The following is a 16,520-nucleotide window of genomic DNA, read 5'->3' on the forward strand; positions in this document are numbered from 1 at the left end:
GTGAACAAATGTAACAGTTACTGATTGTAAAAGTACCAGATGGAGGGGTAGGATTTAATAAGCTTTGCTTCTTCCTACTCCTTTTGGACATGTGGAACTGTGAACTGATTATGGGATGCATTCAATTGTAATCTGACGCATGTTCAAATGAAATACCAAATTACCATTACCAAATATTTTGTTTTTTTAACCTTTTGGACTGTTTTAACGTTAAGTGAAGTTTTAAACTGGATTAAAATGCTGCTTAGGATCAAATTCTATACAAATATGTTGTTTTTATGCCTTTAGTCTACTAATTGGATCACATTCTACACAAATATGTTGTTTTGTTACCTTTTTTGGATTGTTTAATGTTGTTTAAACCAGATAAGACAATCATAAAACATGACTGAATTGGATCAAATTGTACATGTGCCTCAGTTTTGACATTTAAATTCTAAGAAATGTATATACGAAATTACTAAATGCCCCCCTATCAGAATGTAAACAACAGTCGGGGGAAAAAAAAGACACTTTTTACACAAAATTTCATTGAAATCTGTTCACTGGTTTATTATACACAGTCCATCTCGCTAGCAGTGGCTGGTGACTTATGCACCAAACACAGCGTTCTTACACAATACCAGGGTCCGGATCTCCCAGCTGCTGCAACCTCTGTTCACCCTGCAACCTCCAGACCACGCCCTCTGGTCAAAGTCACTTCCCAGGCCTCCAGCATGCAGGGATATGCACTCGAAAGATTGGCTCCCATTGTAGTTTGTCTGACTCAACTCTTGTGGCCTTGATGACATCATCAGGTCTATTCTGAGAGAGGAAAACAGACAACATGGCGACGAGAGGGCGGTCAGGGCGTCTGGTTCATTGCTGCTCCAGGTCCTAATTACAGTTAAAAAATACGGACTGTGATAATGCTGATGCGGCAGACTCTTGTTTTTGGACATGACAGAGTATTCCCAATATTTACTGATTTGTGTGGCGTTCCAGAACTAAATAATATCCGAATTACTTTCTATGTAATGTTTTGCTTAATGTACAGTATATATATTTTACTTAAATGATAAAATGTTTGATCATAAAGATAATTATCCTGACATCTGACTTGCACATAATCATTTAATGATGCATTTATTATCATCATCTTATCTGCAATGACGTCAGACTACACCCACGTATTATAAGAAGTGTTTCCAATAGGCCCAAACTTATGAAAATGATACTATGTAATGTATTACTGTATATATAAATATAATTGTGCTGGTATGCCTAATGTGTCTATGTATAGTATGGCTATTGGATTGGTCGATATGTGTCAGGTCAGCACCCACTAGGCAGTGTCTTATTATCTTGACACGGAACTTCAGTATGTTTTGCATCAAGGTGAAGGAGACGAGGTGATGTGAGGATGGAATTTTGGATTTAGCCTTGACGCCGGCTCGTCACAAGTGATGTGACAGATAATGGCTCCGATAATGACTCCACTTGCTTACTTTGTAGCGTTTACACTGGAATGAGACCAGAAACTCTTGAATCACCTGTTCGGGCAAAGATGCTCGTAACTGGAAAGTTTATCAGGAAGATTATTATAGTCTTCCGTCTCGAAGATTTATGTTTTATTTATGGAGAGAGTTGGTCATTTTATGCTTTACTTATTAAATTTGTGACTGAAATTTCATATTTGGTTCCTCATTGGGGACCCAGGCTTTGGGAAACATACAGTGGTGTGAAAAAGTGATGACTTTCCTGGGATTAAATGAGATCCACCAGGCAGGGAAAGGTCATAAAGCTATTTCTACAGCTTTGGGACTCCAGCAAACCACAGTGAGAGCCACATAGAACAGTGGTTAACCTTCCCAGGAGTGGCCGACCAGCCAAAATGACACCAAGAGCATAACGACAACTCATCCAAGAGGTCACAAAAGACCCCACAACAACATCCGAACAACCGCAGAAATAACTTGCCACAGTTAAGGTCAAAGTTCATGACCCCACCATAAGAAAGGGAGCTTAATTTACTGTTAATTGGAAGCAGCCAATAATAGAGAAGCTTTAATTTACAAAATGTACAAAGTCATGACATATAGCTTAGTTTTGTTACTCTAATAACCCCGCCTCTTGCCTGAAGACAGCTGGGATAGGCTCCAGCACCCCCTGCGACCCTCGTGAGGATAAGCAGTAGAAAATGAATGAATGAATGTTATTCTAATAATGATTTTGAGTCCATGAAAAAGTAAAACAAAAGCTCTGTTTGTGCATATGGTAATATGAAAACCAGAATAACCAGAATAAACCAGAATATTGCTAGTTAGATACGCAGGCAGTTATTAGCTTTTGTATAGGGGAGACTAGTTTAATGGAATAGACACGTCAATTAGAGAATTGGACACCGTTTACATACATTCCAAGTCTTTAATATTCCATGTGTAATTTAAACAAAACCAGAACCTGTTTTAGCTCCACCCAAGCCGTTCCAAAACCTCTTGGAATGATTGCTCATCCTCTCACCAGCGGTCGCTATGGTGAGTCAGCAGCGGGAGGAGTGGGGGGGGGGGGGGGGGACACGGATGTGAACAGGATGTTACCTTGATATTGATGTTTACCTTTTACACCCTTTTAGTATACTGCATAAGACTATATACAATATACTTTCAAGCTAATAATTCCCACCCTAGGAACGCTACACATGGAGGACAAAGGTCACGGTACAACAACAACAACAAGTCATTCAAACAGCAGCCTTGTTATGAGTGGGTGTGTAACCTGAAGACGCCTGTAGGCTAGGATAGTGGATAGCGTGCGGAGATAAATGCATGGATTCTGTCACACTGTCACACCGTCTGTGAAGCCTCCTCTCAGGCAGCTGTAATTCAATCGACAGGATAACACTCCTGTGCCTTGTGGCCTTGGAATACAATTTAAGGCACAAGCACCAACTGTATGTCACAGTGTGATAGGAAGGGTAATTACACAATGTGTTCCAAACAAAGTAGAAGTCACCAAGCAGGAATGAATGTGCTTTTGCATATTTTGAATGGGGAAAATAATAGCATTTTTTTCCTTAATTAAACATCCTGCTGCTGTGTTTTGTGTAGTACTTTAGGCCATTGTCTCTGTATGACTGTTTACATTTTCTCTGCTAAAGTGTTGCAATGGGCTGCACGGTGGTCTAGTGGTTAGCGCGCAGATCCCACCCTAGGCCATCTCAGTGTGGAGTTCGCATGTTCTCCCCGTGCATGCGTGGGTTTTCTCCGGGGACTCCGGTTTCCTCCCACATTTCAAAAACATGCTAGGTTAATTGGCGACATTTTTTATTGTATTTTCAATACATAAGTTGAATTGGGAAAACAGCAGTGGTTCCACAAGTGGGGTGCGCATAACCCCACGGGTACGCCAATTGCCATAGGGTGTATGTGAATAAAAATTAAAAAACACTTTGGGCCTAGCACTTTCAATTATGAGCACACCTGAACGCCTCACAGTGCGAGCATACCGCAGCAGGAAGAACACAGAGCAACAAGTTGTTCCTTGCTCTGTGCATCATATCAACAAATAAGTAAGATTGAATGCTTACCAGCTACACGGCGTGCAAGTGGTTAGCGCGCTGCCCTCACAGCTAGGAGACCCAAGTTCAATTCCACCCTCAGCCATCTCTGTGTGGAGTTTGCATGTTCTCCCCCGTGCATAAGTGGGTTTTCTCCGGGTACTCCGGTTTCCTCCCACATTCCAAAAACATGCTAGGTTAATTAGCGACTCCAAATTGTCCATAGGTATGAATGTGAGTGTGAATGGTTGTTTGTCTATATGTGCCCTGTGATTGGCTGGCCACCAGTCCAGGGTGTATCCCACCTCTCGCCGGAAGACAACTGGGATAGGTTCCAGCACCCCCGCAACCCCATAGAAAACCTGTTTCTGATCTTCTAAATACAGTTTTAACATTATTAGAGCCCTCTAGACATGACATAACATCCCTATGGTCACCTTTACCCATTATAGTAGATATAAATAAAACCTGTGTTTGTGTGTGTTGATAGAAAAAGTGGTCCTTAGGGGAACTGAGTGGCTAGCGGACAGGGATTGACGTTGGAGGTTCAGAGTAGAGTTTTAGCTTAGCTTAGGCTACGACTGCAATAATAGCGAGTGTTTTTATTAGAGGTTATTGTGCCTGTTGTACACTATTGTAAATCACTGTAAAGACCAAATATTTGACATAGCTTTTAGTGCATCTCCGTGTGCACCCCGCTTCTCGCCCGAAGACAGCTGGGATAGGCTCCAGCAACCATCGCAACCCTTGTGAGGATAAGCAATAGAAAATGAATGAATGAATGAATGAAAGTGTTGCAATTTATGGACAAAACAATAAAGATACTTCTTAACGTATTTCTTAAGAGATCCAGGAATTTGCATGGTCTCCCCTAAAATATGGCCTTGATCGTCATACTTTGTATACTGTACAGTGTCCTCAGGATATTGCGGATTTAAAATTTTGTTCTCCCTCCGCGTGGGTTTTTTTCTCCCTGTAGTCCGACTTCCTCTCACATTCCAAAAACGTTCTCCCCGTTTCTGTGATTGTTGCGTGTGTTGATTGCTGCAACACACATGTATCTGTGACCCAAGCGGGCAGGCAAACTCAATCGTTCAATGAGCTCTGAGGGGAAAAAAGGATCAATGCCATTTAGGTCAACCCAGCACATCTCAACTGTAGCCACTGGATTTTTTAACTTGCCTGGTCGATTTTTTTTTTTTTTTTTTACCCTCATGAGTGACAGTGGTTGTCTTTTCGTGACATCACGATATCTATCTGCCTCCTCTTTCCACCAGTCTAATGAGTACTGGCATTTGCATCCTACTTTGCCTTCTGGCAATGTGTTTGCGTGTGTTGGGGTTGCTCAGCGTTTCCAGCACTAACGCGGACACCGCAGTTTGGCAGCACCAGTGAGCCATGTGACTCCAACTTGACTATTGTTATTTACACTGTAAAGCTGGGCGTTCTGTTGTCTCGATACCAATGCGGCTCACTTACATGACTTAACAATTACATGACATGATACTGGTACGCCTTCCTCCCTGGCTCCTAATTGCCCCCATTGTTTACACTATTAGGTGTAATCTAGAACACCCGGGCACACTTTCACTTGACCCATGTAGTTTTAAAGTATATGTAAGTATTGACACGTCTGCTCATTACACCTAGCTGGGACGGAATATGTCTAATTTTCCTATTTCTTACAGCGTGATTGACAGGTCAGGTTTCCTGGCCTTCACTAAACATTGTCTTCCCAAGATGAATAATTCTGATTGAAATCAGTGCAACCCACCTCCTGACTGATATTGTCCCAATAGTTTTGTGCATCACTTTATTCTGGAATTAGCCAAAAGTCTATCTCCCGCTTACAGTTAGTCCAGAACTCTGCGGCACGGCTTTTAACAGGAACCAAAAAAAGGGAGCACATCACCCCAATTCTGGCCTCCCTGCATTGGTTGCCTGTTCGCTTTAGAATTGATTTTAAGATTTTATTGTTTGTTTTTAAGGCGTTGAATGGACTGGCCCCCCAAATACATCTCGGACCTCATCCAAATTTACTCTCCAGCGCGGTCACTGAGGTCCGAGGGCCAGCAGAGACTTAAGATCAGTGGTTGGCCCCTGTGGTTCTGTGGTTGGCCCCAAAAAAGGCCCCCACCTTCGAAAGATTTAAGTCTGGTCTTAAAAACCACTTTTATTCTCTGGCTTTTAACTCTGAGTGAGTCTTATGATCCTGTGTCTTTTAGTTCTTTCTTTTTATTTTAATTGGTTTTATTTTTTATACTTTTATTGCTTTGCTTCTTGTTTATAATATTTGAATATCTATTTTACTATTTTATTTCTTATTTGATATTTTAATTTTGGATTAAATTCAATTTGTACCTTTTATTTATTGTATTTTATTTTTACTTTTTATTTTACAAGTCTGTGCAGCACTTTGGAAACTCTCTTTATAAAATGTGCTATATAAATAAAATGGATTGGATTGGATCTAATCTTTTCAACATAGCTAACTTTCCTTCTGGAATTGTAGTCCTCTGTGTGTATGGGTGTGTGTGTGTGTGTCTTTGTTGAGTTTGCTTCTGGCCTAGTCCGTATGCAGAGGAACCAGTTTAAAAGAAGGCGTGTCAAGTATATGTGTTTAGAATTCTATTTGCAGGGAAACCAGTCGGAGCAGATATGATGATGCAGGTATCTTCAGTAGTCCTCTAAAGTCGCTCGCCAGTGTGCACCTTCTCTTTAATTATCTAGCCATTATTATTAGCCATGTTTAGAAAAGCTGTACATTTGAATCAGTTCTGTGCTTGTCTGAGATTCATTCCGTTTATTAAAGGATGCATAAGAGAAGAAACCTCAGCGAGAGCATCCCTGAGCTCATCATGTCCTAGTGACCTTGATATTTTTGCCGCTCACCCAAAAGATTTGAGCTCAGTCGTCGAGTTAATCCCCTCAACCCAGTCGAGTGGGGGGGGAGTTTTAATGATGACATCCTTACAGCACATCATCATGGCCTCTATAGCTTGACTGCTCTTTTCCACTCCAAGACTACGCTTAACTCTCCCTCTGTTTGTACTGTATCGCTTCCTATAGAGAACGTCCCCGCTGAGCTGCGAGACCCTTTCTACTGTGACCAGTATGAGCAGGAGCACCTTAAACCTCCCGTTGCTCGTCTCCTGCAGTCCTCTGAGCTGTACTGCCGCACCTACAGCCTTCTACTGCCGGGCGACGGGCGAGCCGAGGCGCAGCCCAAAGACAACGCCGCCCTGCTGCAGCTGCTCGCCGAGAGAGACCTGGTGTCGGTGACTGACGTGGACCTCCGACATAAGCCCATCAAAATGGTAAGAATATATGATACAGAGTACAGTAAGGGTCACATCATGAGGTACACATGGACCATCAAATGAGATCCAATACAAGAGCTGCGGCAAAGAATTGCGGCTTTTTAAAATATGTTAGCATCTCTATATTATTGTGAGACAACTCTTAAATATTAAGCTCCAATTACAATATTTAGGTGTACATAATGAAGTGTCTGAGTGTCGAAAACCTGCAGTGAATAGGGTTGGAGGATAGAGCTCTGTGGTACTCCACACTCTATAAGACTAAAATGTACAAACTAGCTCTAATTTTTTCTATTATATTCAGGCTGTATACAGTAAGGTAATTATTATTTTTTTAAATCCTGAAATCTATTTTCACACCGCTGTAAACTAATATAAATGAATAATTTTTCAATTAAATTAAATTGTAATTCGATATAGTAATCCCTCATTTCATTCCAGACCTGACTGTGATAAGTGAATTAGTAGGATTATCTATACATAGAATATTTTCATGCTAGGTTAATTAGCGACTCCAAATTGTCCATAGGTATGAATGTGAGTGTGAATGGTTGTTTGTCTATATGTGCCCTGTGATTGGCTGGCCACCAGTCCAGGGTGTACCCCACCTCTCGCCGGAAGACAGCTGGGATAGGCTCCAGCACCCCCGCAACCCCATAGAAAACCTGTTCCCGAGCTTCATAATACAGTTTTTAACATTATTAGAGCCCTCTAGACATGACATAACATCCCTATAGTCACCTTTACCGATTATAGTAGACATAAATAAGACCTATGTTTGTGTGTGTTGCTATAAAAGTGTTCCCTAGGGGAACTGAGTGGCTGGCAGACAGGGATTGACAATTGAGGCTCAGAGTAGAGTTTTAGCTTAGCTTAGGCTACGACTGCAATAATAGCATGTGTTTTTATTAGGGGTTATTGTGCATGTTGTACACTACTGTAAAGACCAAATATTTGACACAGCTTTTAGTGCATCTCATGAGATGATGCTGATGAAGTGTTTAGAAAACAGAGTGTGTGCCTGAGTGTCCGTTGTCGACTTCCCTGGTGCCTGCTGGTCCTACTGGTCTTGTTTACGCTTTGATTCGCGGGATTAAAGGACCGCCGAAAAGACCCCCGCTCATTCATCCGTACTCCCCTCCCCCCTCCTTCCTTTCCATGGACCCCGCCGCTTATCCCAGAGGATGAGTAGATCCAGCTGCCAGGCCTGACAACTGCCACAAGCTTCTTCCACTCAATGATTGTGGCGTAAAAATTGATTCCACCGTTTTGTCGCCTCGCTTGTTTAACCCAGAACTCATCAGCGTGTAGCGACAATGTTGTGTCAGACCTTTCTTTTGTCACATAACATCCAGGTAAGGTATGTAGGAGGGTCTATGGTAGTGTTCCAGATTGTGTAGAGGGCGCTACAATGGATGCTCCATCAGTACAATAGCAAACAGTTCTGGTGAAACTCGGGATCGTGTGTCGCCAGAACACTCCGGGCTGGGCCTCTGTAAGTTTAGTCAAGAGAAACTGGTTTGTCATCTCATCCTCTTTTGACAATAAGCCTCTTTCTCGCTGTCGTCGCGCTCCTCTCCTCGTTCGCACGGCCATGAAAGGCGCCTGCTTGAGGACCAGCGAGTAATTAAGTTGCCTTAAAGAGTGTTTTTTTGTTTTGTTTTTGCCTTTCAGCACCTTTCTCACCTTTCTTCTCAGACAGAACCTGTTTTTGCCGTGTAGTACATACACAAACGTATTCAGACTTGTTTGAATGGCCCACAAAGCCATGTTTCAGTCCAGGATCTGCTCTACTGTTTTTGAGCACCTACTACAAAAATATATGGTAATGGTAATGGTAATTATTTTATTTCGTTTGAACACGCATCAGATTACAATTGAATGCATCACATAATCAGTTCACAGTTCCACATGTCCAAAAGGAGTAGGAAGAAGCAAAGCTTATTAAATCCTACCCCTCCATCTGGTACTTTTACAATCAGTAACTGTTACATTTGTTCACTTCCTGCATTTTTAATTTAATTTAATTTACAATTTTTTTATTTTATTTTTTTGTCACATACCGAAGTACAAGGTGATATGACCATCCAATGACATAATGGGTACCATAGTAAGTGTCAATATAGTGATATGTATAGCACATCATGACTGGTTCAAGACTCTTCATCCTTGTATTTAGCAAACATCAACTGCTTGTATTGTTTCTTGAATATATCTGTCTATCTGACACCAGGGCTTTGCTTTTTTTAAGGTCCAGTTTAGCGTGTGAGACTTTTACATGCATGTTGCATGTAAAAATGCACATTTTTGCCACTGTGCTCACTGAAATCAGGTTTTAATAGAAGCAGGATTTGGGGCACTGCACATACTTTGGAAGCTAATCCAGCTCTCACATTCAGGGCACAAGATGGATTGTGTAATGAAGTAATAAGTAGTTCATAGTCGATCGTATCTGCAATGTGTTATTGTGCATTAGCTTTTTTATAACAGAGCCAACATGATGGTTTTTGTGTGGGTTCAGAGCCAATGAAATGCAAGATACACAATGGAGGGGAGGTATTAACAAGTTAAAAGCTGGGATACATTCATTCATTCATTCATTTTCTATGGCTTTTTCCTCACAAGGGTCGCGGGGGTTGTTGGAGCCTATCCCAGCTGTCTTCAGGCGAGAGGCGGGGTACACCCTGGACTGGTCTCCAGCCAGTCAATCACAGGGCACATATAGACAAACAACCATTCACACTCACATTCATACCTATGGACAATTTGGAGTCGCCAATTAACCTAGCATGTTTTTGGAATGTGGGAGGAAACCGGAGTACCCGGAGAAAACCCACACAAATCCACACAGAGATGGCCCAGGGTGGAATCGAACTCGGGTCTCCTAGCTGTGAGGCCTGTGCGAACGTCTGTCAAATCTCATCTGTAGTCATTGGACTTGCCAATTAACCGAGCATGTTTTTGGAATGTGGGAGGAAACCAGATTACCCGGAGAAAACCCACGCATGCACGGGGAGAACATGCAAACTCCACACAGAGATGGCCGAGGGTGGAATTGAACCCTGGTCTGAGCTGGGATACATATATATTATAATCAACAAATATGCACGTGGTCATGTGTCAGGTCATGATCAACATTGTCTGGTTCTACGGAAATGTTTTGCACACAGTCTAAATAATACGAGGTCACTTTCATGCATGGTGTGGCTGTTATAATTCCTTTGTGTTGCTTGCGTGCCTCTCCGTTGTTGCTCATTCATCCCGGACCAAAAAAAAAAACCCCATAAACCCTCCATCCAAATCCACTAACCACTAAACTCTTATTTTGGCTGCTACTGTCAATGCCCTATTTGGTTTTTCTTTTCTTTTTTTTTTTTTCACCGCTGCAGTGCTGCATCAGCCTTGTCGCTCCTGAGATTGTCTGCCCCTCATTGGCACTGAAGGAAATTGGGTCATGATGCAGCCTTGGTGGTGGTGGTGGTGGTCTTGGCCGGTAAACGGCTTTGGAGCAGCGGTCGGCAAATCTGCTGTAAATGAAAGCTGAATCTGTAGCGTGTGTCACACGTATGAAAGCGGACACAACATTAGGGACACATCTATGCTCCAATGAGTGGTCAGCTTCTTGTTTTGCTTGATGGCAGACATATTTTCACATCAACCTTGCTCAAATTTGGTAATGGTAATGGTTTAATTTCATTTGAACATGCATCAGATTACAATTGAATGCATCACATAATCAGTTCACAGTTCCACATGTCCAAAAGGAGTAGGAAGAAGCAAAGCTTATTAAATCCTACCCCTCCATCTGGTACTTTTACAATCAGTAACTGTTACATTTGTTCACTTCCTGCTTTCCATAATACAGTTTAAGTTTTTTTTTTTTGTTTTTTTTTAAATAATGCACCTTGTACCAAAGTACTTGAGAAGTATTTGAGAGGTATGTGCTTGTAGTCCTGTAAAGACGTGTACCAAATTTTGTGGTGATTTGATTTAAATACACAAAAGTTACAGTGGACATTTTGTAAAGCATATGAAGCTGTGATACATTTCACATTTGGTGTTTAATAACCATTTATGTAGAAGAGTTAGCTTACACAGCAAAGAACAGTTTGTATGTACAGTATGTTACCCACAAAGCCTTGCTTTGGTTATCTGTTGTTTACAAAAAGTCAAGGTCTGTGATATGATCAGTGTAGGACAAAAGAGGAATCATCATGGCTCACCAAAACTACACAAATAGTTCTTTTTTTTTTATCAAACATTAAGCAAAAACTTTTTTTTAAGCAATACTTTAACCATCCAACCGTTGAACTACACAGTATAATTAACTATCATACAGGATACTAGGTGCAGGAAGTGTGTTATGTAATCTTCTAAACATATTTTAACCACAGTATTTGGGATACTCAGCATTTGTCTTTTTTAAGAGATAGTTTTGGTCCATTCATGTTTGTACTGCATGTGCCGCTCTGTCCCTCTGGCCTCTCTGCTCCTTAGATTGGGGATAAAGATATGGGAAGATTAGAGATAATCTGCCATGCAGACTAAACGTCATGGCACAGCAGACTGGGACTTGTAGTCATCAACTGCGCTCTTTGTGTTCGTTTATTTAGTCCAATGACTACATCTGAGATTTGAGACGTTATTCATTTTTTATCATGCAAACAACCATTAACAGGCTAACAAGTGGTTAGCGCGCAGACCTCACAGCTAGGACACCCGAGTTCGATTCCACCCTGGGCCATCTCTGTGTGGATTTGTGTGGGTTTTCTCCGGGTACTCCGGTTTCCTCCCACATTCCAAAAACATGCTAGGTTAATTAGCGACTCCAAATTGTCCATAGGTATGAATGTGAGTGTGAATGGTTGTTTGTCTATATGTGCCCTGTGATTGGCTGGCGACCAGTCCAGGGTGTACCCCGCCTCTCGTCTGAAGACAGCTGGGATAGGCTCCAGCACCCCCCGCGACACTCGTGAGGATAAGCGGTAGAAAATGAATGAATGAACAACCATTAACAAACTTATTACTATATGATATTTTTACAGATATTTTTGGCAAGATGACATTTTGTGTCCTTGTTTAAGGATCTTAAAGGGTACGTACCTATTGTGCTCATTTTTCGACCCTTTATATTTAGTTGTGGACTCCCATAGAGCAGCTGCACACAATAACCAGCACAGAAAGCCTTTTAGATTTTGCAGAATCCGCATCTATTCCAGCTGTCTATCTGGCTTACAGCCTTTACTTACGTTATTATTATTTATTTAAATTATTTAAATTATTTGGGCAATTTACTGTTCACGCTGCACTTTACATTATGTTGTTCATATTTGGTGTCTATTCTATCTATTTATTCTCCACATTATTATTATTATTATTATTTATTATTACTTATCTTCTTTTGTGTCTGTTATTATATGGGAGCCAGGCAACGACATTTCGTTGGCAATTTCACTACCGTGTTTTTGTGCAATGACAGTAAAAGGAGTCTATCTATCTATGCCCATATAAGGAAGTCGGCCCCTCTGTGACATCACAAAGAGACAGTTTTACCATGCTTTTTGAAACAGAGCGTTTTGAGCCATCACAAACTTCTATCAGGCCTCACTTCCAAATGCGCAACCCTCATTATCTGAAACTTTGACATCGTTTAACACAAGAATAGAACATTCTAACTACATTTATAGGTCGTAAAAGTGGAAAAACAACAATAGGCCCCCTTTAAGTGACATTTATTTTAAAAAATCTTTTATGAAAGATATTTCATACATGGGTGACTGCAGTGCTGGCAAGTGTCTGGTCAACAGGAGAAGACTTCTCTCTTAAATCCCACAGACCTACTTCCGTATGGATTTTTTTGACGTCCCATTATATTACATCATATTCATTCATACGAGTATATGTCTGTGCACTCCCATGCAAAATCCCCCATTGTGGGCCTCAGACCAGCCTGATCCCCGTTGGTTTCCCCCTCAGTAGGCACTTATTGAGGAGGGGGTGGTGTTTTTAAGTCATATTTCAGACATAATCAGGGTTTACCCTTGTGATAATCTCACTTAATTATTCCCCCCCCCCAAAAAAAAAGTGCCCTGGCTTTGCCTCTATTGTTGCTCCTGTAACAGATTTTTGCTGTTTTTCCAAATTGCTCTGAGGATGAGGCTAATTTATGGAGTATTGATGTCACTAATGAACTAATACTTGGGAGCCAGAAACAAGCTGCTTTTTCCCTGTTGAGATGCATAGTGGGTCAGCTGGCTGGTCGTCATGGCGATCTGGCAGCCTCTGTGTGGCGCATTCTAGAGTGGCTCCTCTCTCGTCCCTCTCATTAGGGAGACTGGGCAGTTCTCCTCCACACAGACCCCCCCCCGCAGGACTGGCGATTCCACCAACAAACTCCCTCCTCCTTTCATTCCGCACTTTTTACTCATGAATTACTCCTCTGATTAATTACAGCGCAGCCACTCTCCCCTCCGTCTCTTTTGTTTAGCTCTGCTTTCATCTCCTGTTGCCATGTTTTATTTAAATAGGTGATCAGTGACATCATCCATAGAAAGTGAACTCCCGATTGTGCCTGATGCTGCGTCATTATGTGTACAAATGAGTTACACTACTAGCCTGGAGCCATTCATCAAGTCTCATTATTGTGAGAATGGGCAAGTTGAGGCAACATTGTTGCTTTGTGTAAATATTCAAGTTACTGCAGGTCATTTGCTGCAAAAATAAGAGGAAAAATGTAGTGGTACATATTTTTTTTCTGTAACTCTTTTATTTAGCAACAAGTTGTCTACAGAATAGTTTAGAATGCACCTAAATATGTCTTTCTTGATAGTTTTCCTTCTTGTAAAATTACATTCTTTATTGTCAGAATGTAAAGGGTAGACTCAAGTCGTTCATTCATTCATTCATTTTCTACCACTTTTCCTCACGAGAGTCGCGGGGGTGCTGGAGCCTATCCCAGCTGTCTTCAGGCAAGAGGCGGGGTACACCCTGGACTGGTGGCCAGCCAATCACAGGGCACATATAGACAAACAACCATTCACACTCACATTCATACCTATGGACAATTTGGAAAAAAAAACATGCTTGCATGGGGAGAACATGCAAACTCCACACAGAGATGGGCGAGGGTGGAATTGAACTCGGGTCTCCTAGCTGTGAGGCCTGTGTGCTAACCACTCGAACACCGTGCACCCCGGAATGAACACATATTTATTCAATATCGCTTTTCATGATCTGTAAAAAAAAATCTGATACCGTTATCTCGGTATATATCGTATCAGATCATTGTCGGTATTGATAGTTATCAGACATCCTTACATAAGAGTCTAATTTAAGAGCTGATATCATGGTTTTCATGATACTCTTATGAGTTTTCTACCGCTTATCCTCACAAGGATTGCGGGCGTGCTGGAGCCTATAACAGCTGTCTTTGGGCAAGAGGTGGGGTACACCCAGGACTGGTCGCCAGCCAATCACATATCGAAAAACAACCATTCACACTCACATTCATACCTATGGACAATTTGAAGTCAACAATTAACCTAGCAAGTTTTTGGAATGTGGGAGGAAACCGGAGTACCTGGAGAAAACCCTCGCATGCACGGGGGGAACATGCAAACTCCACACAGAGATGGCCAGCTGGCCAAGGGTGGAATTGAACCCTGGTCTCCTAGCTGTGAGGTCTGTGCGCTAACCACGTTACCGCCGTGCAGCCCCGACTCAAGTCATTTCCCATAAAATGCAAAGTTCTTCTGGGAACATTAAATATTTTCTAGTCGGAGTTTGTATGTATTTTTTTGCGACTAAACAGGTTCTTAGTGCTTAGAATGGGTCAGATGGTGATCTGCCCTGAGAGGATTAAGCAGCCGTTCAACAGCATCCACCGCCAGTTTGTCCTATTTTGCTGCCGCTGCAGAGCATCATTTCTACTGCAAAGCGAAAGAGACAGACGTACAAGTGGCATTCCTGCCCTTGGTGACTGTCAGGAAGGGCAGCACATCCACAGAGTTTTGGCCTAAACTGTCAGACAAGCGCTTGCTGGCACGTCACCAGCAAAGGTCAGCACTTTGCCGCTCATGCACGCATGCAGCTGGGCTGCCACCCATCCCCACTCCCCAGCCCATGTGTGTTTGAGCAGGAATGTCTGGCCTGTAGAGTGGAATTAATTCCACGTCAAAGGGAACAGGCACTGATTTGTACAGATTAGGCTCAGGGCTGAAGATTGGACCCATGACCAGAATGTGCTGTTTGTGGGAATTAATTAGGAGACTGATGCTGTTAGTCAGGTGAAGGAGGCCCAACTCCAACTTCTTATTTCAGATGCTCCGCTTTGTTAATGGATGCAAGTACATTTGTGTGATTTGAAACATTTGACAGAGCAAATAAATCTATGTTGTGTTATGTAGGAGCACAACATCTAATGAGCTAACAGGTTTATAGAGTTAAAGCACTCACTCTCTCTGAGCTGATAATGGTGATGATGGCATGCTTTAATGGGCTCTGGCCATTAGAAAGACCTCTGTTATGAGTTGCATGTATGGGGAAAATATACCTGCTATGTCACATATACAGTTGTATGTGGCGCTCCCTATTGGTTGTGGTCAAAATGCTTTGAAAGAGCAAATAAAGCTAGTGGATATCTAATACAAGGGTGGACTCGCGGGCCGTGTTGAGTTAACAAATTGTACGGGAGCCCAGAATATATATTTAACACACACACACTACGCTTATATTTCTTATATAACAGTCCGCATTGAATTATTTGCCTAATTCTATCTGTAAAAGTGTCATACTATCAGCTATATATATTACTATATTGGCAGTTACTATGGTACACATTATGTCATTGTATGGTCATATCACCTCGTACTTCGGTACGGGACAAAAAATTTAAAAAAACCTTAAACTATATTTGGAAAGCAGGAAGTGAACAAATGTAACAGTTACTGATTGTAAAAGTACCAGATGGAGGGGTAGGATTTAATAAGCTTTGCTTCTTCCTACTCCTTTTGGTCATGTGGAACTGTGAACTGAATATGTGATGCATTCAATTGTAATCTGATGCATGTTCAAATGAAATAATACCATTACCATATATTCTCATGTCCCTTTTTTCAGGAGCACTTTAAACATCAAACCATATCAAACTACTAAATTGAATTTTCCGTTTTTTTGTTGTTTTTCTGAATAAGACATCTCACTTGCAAGTTGTATTACCAGCTTGTATGTTAAAAGTTCTGTGATTGGCTGGCCACCAGTCCGGGGTGTACACCGCCTCTCGCCCGAAGACAGCTGGGATAGGCTCCAGCAACCCCCGCAACCCTCGTGAGGAAAAGCGGTAGAAAATGAATGAATGAATGTTAAAAGTTGAAATACTTAGAAAGCAACTGGCGGGCCGGATTCAAACGCTTGGTGGGCCGCATGTGGCCCCCGGGCTGTAGTTTGCCTATCCCTGATCTAATACATACAGTACAGATACGATGTAGACGTTTTGCTTCGTGGTGACCATGCTTTTCAACCAATCTTGCCCAAATTTTACACCCATGTGCTTGTCAGTCTCCTAAAGGTGCACCCCTGTGTTACAGTCACTTTCAAGTTTAATCCTACGAATAAAAGCGCTACCACGTGGTGTATTTCACGCCACACGCACATAGCCATGTTGC

The 16,520-nt window shown here is 41.9% G+C and overlaps 1 protein-coding gene across 3 annotated transcripts in view; it reads left to right on the forward strand.

Moving 5' to 3' along the window:
• camsap3 (calmodulin regulated spectrin-associated protein family, member 3) overlaps positions 1-16,520 on the forward strand; it is a 28,890-nt gene that overhangs the window by 1,827 nt on the left and 10,543 nt on the right. For all 3 annotated transcript variants that reach the window (XM_058050257.1, XM_058050259.1, XM_058050258.1), the window contains exon 2: positions 6,608-6,855. In XM_058050257.1, the coding sequence (XP_057906240.1) occupies positions 6,608-6,855 (248 nt within the window). The remainder of the gene's footprint in view (positions 1-6,607; positions 6,856-16,520) is intronic.

Source organism: Doryrhamphus excisus, chromosome 15, assembly GCF_030265055.1.
Source record: "Doryrhamphus excisus isolate RoL2022-K1 chromosome 15, RoL_Dexc_1.0, whole genome shotgun sequence".
Classification (NCBI taxonomy): domain Eukaryota; kingdom Metazoa; phylum Chordata; class Actinopteri; order Syngnathiformes; family Syngnathidae; genus Doryrhamphus; species Doryrhamphus excisus.